Source organism: Botryllus schlosseri, chromosome 12, assembly GCF_051294905.1.
Source record: "Botryllus schlosseri isolate E-star chromosome 12, Bs_hap1, whole genome shotgun sequence".
Lineage (NCBI taxonomy): Eukaryota > Metazoa > Chordata > Ascidiacea > Stolidobranchia > Styelidae > Botryllus > Botryllus schlosseri.
Window position 1 is genome coordinate 25,321,005 of NC_137247.1, and position 6,118 is coordinate 25,327,122.

The 6,118-nt window shown below is 40.8% G+C and overlaps 1 protein-coding gene across 1 annotated transcript; it reads right to left on the bottom strand.

Moving 5' to 3' along the window:
- Positions 1–2,095: 2,095 nt before the first annotated feature.
- On the bottom strand, positions 2,096–4,645 carry LOC145452760 (uncharacterized). Its single transcript, XM_080330914.1, has 2 exons — positions 4,325–4,645; positions 2,096–3,704 (listed from the first exon to the last, which is right to left on the bottom strand). The coding sequence occupies exon 2, from the start codon at positions 3,656–3,658 to the stop codon at positions 2,096–2,098; it is 1,563 nt and encodes a 520-aa protein (XP_080187040.1). The 5' UTR covers positions 3,659–3,704; positions 4,325–4,645.
- Between the last annotated feature and the right edge of the window lie 1,473 nt (positions 4,646–6,118).

A 6,118-nucleotide genomic window follows, 5' to 3' on the forward strand; every position in this document is an offset into this window, starting at 1 on the left:
TCAGCTTGCCACACACTAATATCACTAATAATGTTCGGTCATAATGTTTATCGCAGTGCAAATGATACAACAGCTTGGGATTGAGCTCTGGATTTAGCTGCACTAATCATAATAACCAGTAATACTTTTACGCGATTCTAGAATGGCCAAGCACACCTTGGACATTTTTCACTGAGTTGTGCAAGTTATATTTTTGGCTGTAATGCACTCTACATATTGTTGGAAAGGCAGTATCATGTAGTGATTGGACTCTCCCTTCCACCCAATTGATATATGTGCCGAGTTCGCGAAATGTACCGGTCATTGTTAAGAATTGAAAGTAATTTGTAGCATCATATGATGTCAGTTTACATTGATCTCACCTCTGATGCCCGTGCAACACCCTTCTTGATGGTGGCGACTTCATCCACTTGAATATCCCAGGAACTGCTCCAATTTTCAAATAGTGACGTCTGCAAGACAAAATCTTCGTCATTAAAATGTTCCCTTCAAACACGTGTATTTCCAGTTATCTTGACAACAGTCAATAGCAATGTTATCACAGGGTTGTAATGACTCAACTAGAGTCAGACCCGAGTCACGATTTTCTGATGACTCGACTTGACTCGAGTCATTTTCTGAAAATACGGAAATGATTCGACTCGACTAGAGTCAATTTGTGTATTGACTCGACTTGGACTCGAGTCAGTGCGCATTACTCGAACCAACTCATATTACTCGAGACTCGGACGGCCAAGGCCAACATTTCATGGTAATTTCCAAGAATAGTAAAGTAACCACACCATTGGGATTTGGTTCTGATACTTGAAAATGCGACCAGAAATTGCTAAATATGAGGAAAATTAGTATATTGTAAATGCGAACCATTAGATATCACTAAACAGAGTTATAAAGTGGGTTTAACGAGATTTTAACTGGAAACTGAACAGATAGATGGATAGATAGATAGATCATTTATTAAATTCGTCTCACCAGGAAAATTTGAAACATTCAAATAATCGGTATGGACAGGGAAGGGACGATACGACCGAGAGGTCATCTAGTCAATCCCTTCCCTAGAGAGCATACAAATTATAACTCACGAGACAGACGAACACAATGATAAATTTCAAAAACACAAAAATAAAAGAGATCGGCATAAACGAACAACATACACATAAGAAAGCCATGTTCGAACAGCAACAACAACAGTGGATCAATCACAGACCAATGGGTTGATTAGAAGGGTCCAGCAAATAGTCTATCAGTGATTTTTTAAAACCGTTGAAGCTTCGTTCACGAATTGTAATGGGCACATTATTCCAGATGATAGGACCGGCTATCAAAAGAGATCGTTTGCAGAATTCCTTCCTTACTAAATTGTGGCGGTAATTTGGTGCGGCTGAAAATCTGGTATTGTGACTATGGGTGGATGTTGATAGTTGTAATTCATCCTCCAAACTAAAGGCAAGCTGTTTATTGTGAAAACGATACATGAATTTAGCTACTTCCAGATATTTAATTTCTTCAACTCTCAATATTCTCCACTCCCGATATGACTTCCCAAGATTACATCGAAATGATCCCGTAAGGGCACGAATGGCGTTGTTTTGAATCACTTGTATTGGGTGCAAAGTAGTTTTGTTGCAGAAGCCGCAACTCAAAATTCCATATTCCAAGTGACTGTGAACCATTGCAAAATACACTTCTCGGAGCACCGTCTTCGGAACTAGATTTCGAAGGCGCCGTAAGATGCCAACACCACGGGAGAGTTTAACCGCTAGCTTCTGGGTATGCTCCTTCCAGGATAGATCGCCATCAATGAATATGCCAGGATATTTTGCAACCCTAGAAGGGTTTATCGTCTTATCATTTACCATTACACTAACAGTGCGATATTCTTTAGTACTTATGACGTTACTAATGAATATAAGCTGGGTTTTGGCAGCATTCAGCGTTAATTTATTACACATCATCCATTTGGATACCAAAGTCATTTCCCTATTAAGCTTCGCATTGAGCTCATCAACGTAATCTGATGAGGCGAAGAGGTGCGGGTCATCAGCAAATAGGGTGGTTTCCATCGATGTGGATTTAGCTAGGTCGTTGATATATATCAAGAACAATGTCGGACCAAGAACAGACCCTTGAGAGACACCGCATCGTATGGCGCCTCGTATGACGAGTTGATGCCACCGATATCGACACATTGAGATCTATTGCTCAAGTAAGATCTGAAAAGGTCATTGGCAACACCCCTGATACCGCAGGCCGATAACTTGGCAAGAAGGATGTCATGATCAACGGTATCAAACGCTTTCTTGAGATCGAGGAATATACTGCATGCTACTTTGTTTCGCTCAATTACCTTATAGTATTTCTCCGTCACATCGAGAATTGCCTGGGAGGTATTGAATCCTTCTTTGTCAAGGAAATCCATCAACCTCATATGGACTAGCTTTTCGAACACTTTAGCCATGGTTGTTAGTATAGAAATTGGTCTGTAGTTACTTCTGTTGGTGTCATCTCCTTGCTTGAAGATTGGGACTACTCTCGCTATTTTTAAGGGGTTCGGAAAGATTCCATTATTTATACAGAAGTTGAATATCTTGCAAACTGGTGGAGAGATGTACGGACAAATTAATTTCAGAAAAGCTGCAGGGATGCCGTCTACACCGTTAGCCTTATTGCTGCGAAGGCCAGCTATAGGCTGTACAATTTCGCTTTGCGATATGGATCTCAAATAAATGGATTTCGAGGAAGTCGAGGCAAATGACTGGCGCTCAGTCGGCGATGGCAATTCGCGCGCTAGCGATGGACCTAACGTGCAAAAATAGTCATTAAACGATTCAGCAATCTCACCCGGGGTAATCATCATCTCGCCAGTCGAATCAGTGATACTCAATGGCTTACTCGAGGTTTTGGAATCCCTATGAATGATACTGTTGATCATTTTCCACCTCCTTTTCGGATTATTTCTATTCTCTACGAAAGCTTTCAAGAAATAGTTTTCCTTAGCCTTTTTTTTGATACGAGTTAACTTATTCGAGTAAGTTTTATAAAATTTTCTCTGCTCAGCATTGCCCTTAACAAAAAGAGGATAATGCATTGTGTTACGCCTTCTAATAGAGATCAGAATACCTTTCGATATCCAAGGTTTGCGGAGTAATTTACGGTCGCGCCTGCTGAGTGTGATCGGAGGAGCATGACTGTTCAATAACTCGTCAATGGCATTCTTGAAAGCATCGAAGTATGCTTCAAAATTGCTCACGGTTAAGGGTTTGTCAAATAATCTAGAGAACACATATTGAGATTCGGTTGCTAAACGGGAAGGATCAATACCATCGAGGTCACGTTTATAATGACGCAAGCGTTTACATTTGCTAGTTCTCAAATCAACTATCGCAAAAACAGGCAAGTGGTCAGATATTACATATGAGCACACACACGGTTGGATTTCCCGGGTGGATAAATTCGTGTAAATATGGTCAAGAAGAGTACTAGAACTGTCCGAATACCTAGTCGGTTGGGAAATTAATGGTACGAAGTTACAGCATTGTAACATATTGATATATCGGTTCACAGTCGGGCTATTTTTTGCTTTGAGGTTAACATTAAGATCTCCAATGATGAAACAATCGTTCGACTTTTCGTTGATTTTACACAAGGCTCGATTCATTTCCAATGTGAATTCGGTGACATCATCCACGCTAGATCTAGGGTGTCTATATATGATCGCAATGATTAGGGACCTGTTATGCTGAAAATCTTCCAAATTGACCCATAGCTGCTCACAGTCTCGATACGCAAGATTATAGGCCGTTAGCACAGTGAATCGCAGATTAGATTTGATATAGAGGCCTACGCCGCCCGCATTGGAACGGGTTGGTGAGTGCAGGAACGTATATCCATCCAATGCTATATTAGAAGTCGGATCAGATTTGAGTTTGGTCTCAGAAATAGCGATGAGAGTAGGCATACTATTCAGCGACGTTATAATTTCCGAAAGATCATCATGGTTCTTCTGTAGGGATCTCATATTAAAATGAGATATTGTGAATCGATCTGGGTTGGAGGATCCCGATAAGATATCAGTCAATTTATCTAGGCAAACATATTCACATTTCTTGACATTGTTAAAGTTGACGCTTTCTGGGGACAAATCAGCACCTTCATGGAGGTCTGATTGAGGTTGCAAACAGTCCGTGGCATTGATATTGTGTTTGTCATGTCGCCTACTAGCAAGATCAAAGGAATAGTGGGGCAAAGGCATAATAATGAATGAAAGAATGAAAAATAATGCGCTTACTATGAATAGGTTGCGTGAGGGAGAATAGTTGCTCACAGGATCTTCTGTAGATCACTATGTTTTTCGATTAGAAATGCTGATGAGTCAACGTTCTTCTTTCCCCAGATCTTCCCATGTCTGGTCCAAAGGAAATCAAATTTTTGCTTCTTTTTCAGTTGACGGGCGTCATACAATAACTTGTGGGTCCTCTCGGTGAGATTTTCCGCGATGAAGATTGAGCTGCAATTTTCCAACTTTGCGCTCGAAACGTCGCGAAGTTTCAATCTTGCAAAGTAGATCTCATCTCGGATAGTTCGATCGAAGAATTTCACTATGATAGGGGATGTTTTTGTAGCATCTCGGAGAGGTTTACGATAGCATAATTATAGGTCCTCTTCATCCAGACTTACTCCGATCGCTTTACAGATATCCATAACAACTTTCTTTGTATCCTCGTTTTCTTTCTTCACAATGCCTTGAAATTCTAGTAAATCGAGGCGAGATATGCGGTCGAGCTCGTCAATGCGACTAAATGCAGTCTCAATACTTTCTCGATTGGCTTCCACATCTGTTAGGTTTTTCTGAACCTGTTCTTCTAGCACATCTAGTCTTGTATTGAGTTTGTCCATTTTAGCAGATATCTCGGAGGTATTGCTCTTGATGGTGGCAATCTCCTCTAACAGCCGATCTTGGTTCTTTTGCAGCATGTTGTTGATCTCTCCTGTTAGCTTTTCTAGCAGCGAAGGCAATATCTTCCTTATCATATCTTCCTCATTCAATGCGACCTTTCCTGAGCGAGACATACTCTAACAGTTCTTGATAGAGAATACGCCTTTGATTGTCGGTCCCGTGAGCGTAATCAGACACGTCCGCACGGTAGCTCGCCAAATGCTCGAAAAAAAAGGAAAAGAACAGTCAAAATAATGACTTGAACTCGGACTCGAGTCATAATACCATGACTCGGACTCGACCCTCTGCTCTATGCTTGGACTGGGACTTGACTCGGTGGTGAATTGAAAATGACTCGACTTGACTAGAGTCCAAACTACAAAATGGAGATTGACTTGTGACTCGGGGCCTTGTGCCTTGGTTACAACCCTGCGTTATCACAAAAGAAAAGGAGAGAGTATAATCTGATTGAAACACTTATGGTAATTTACTCACTTTAAAATTCGGCCGGACTTCACGTCAAATTTTTTATATCCATTTTTTCCTGTGAAAAGATAGATTCGTGGTCTTTCTTGAGTCGTCGTTGCATTTAGAACACAACAATGATAGTGTGATCTTCCTGTCACAGTCCACGATCCCGCATCTCCATTCATGTCTGTTATCTCACAGTCACAGGCAATATAATAGGTTGTTTACTGTTAAAGTTCTTTGCAAGAAACCAACATGTCCATACGGTATCAAGCATAAACTGTATTACACGAAAAAATTCACTAATTCAAATTACGTAAATATATCTGCTACGACCAGCTATTTACAAATATATGTGCACTATATCTTAGGAGAGATTAAGTTGATATGCCACGTTCTCGGCTTCTCTTTCTCGTGAGTAACGAGTTGTCACAACAAAAACCAGTACCGAAAGACTTCGTAAAACGACTGAAAATAGACAGTTTTTCGCTCAAAAAGATTCCATGCTAGTACTGAACGTGCTATTTTTCTTAATTTAGCATCGATACCCTGAACAACATCAAATCGACCAGCCACGGAGATAAATAACGAAACCAACTCCAAAACTGCCATCTGCGCGTATGAAGCACGATTCACCGGCCGCCATCCGTTGACCATAATGGCGGCGCTCGTGAGCAAAAATGAAAATCGTGCATTCTTGTTTAGGAGGCATGC

Coding starts and splice junctions, on each gene's coding strand:
- LOC145452760 (XM_080330914.1), bottom strand. CDS start 3,658: ATGAATCGAGCCTTGTGTAAAATCAACGAAAAGTCGAACGATTGTTTC.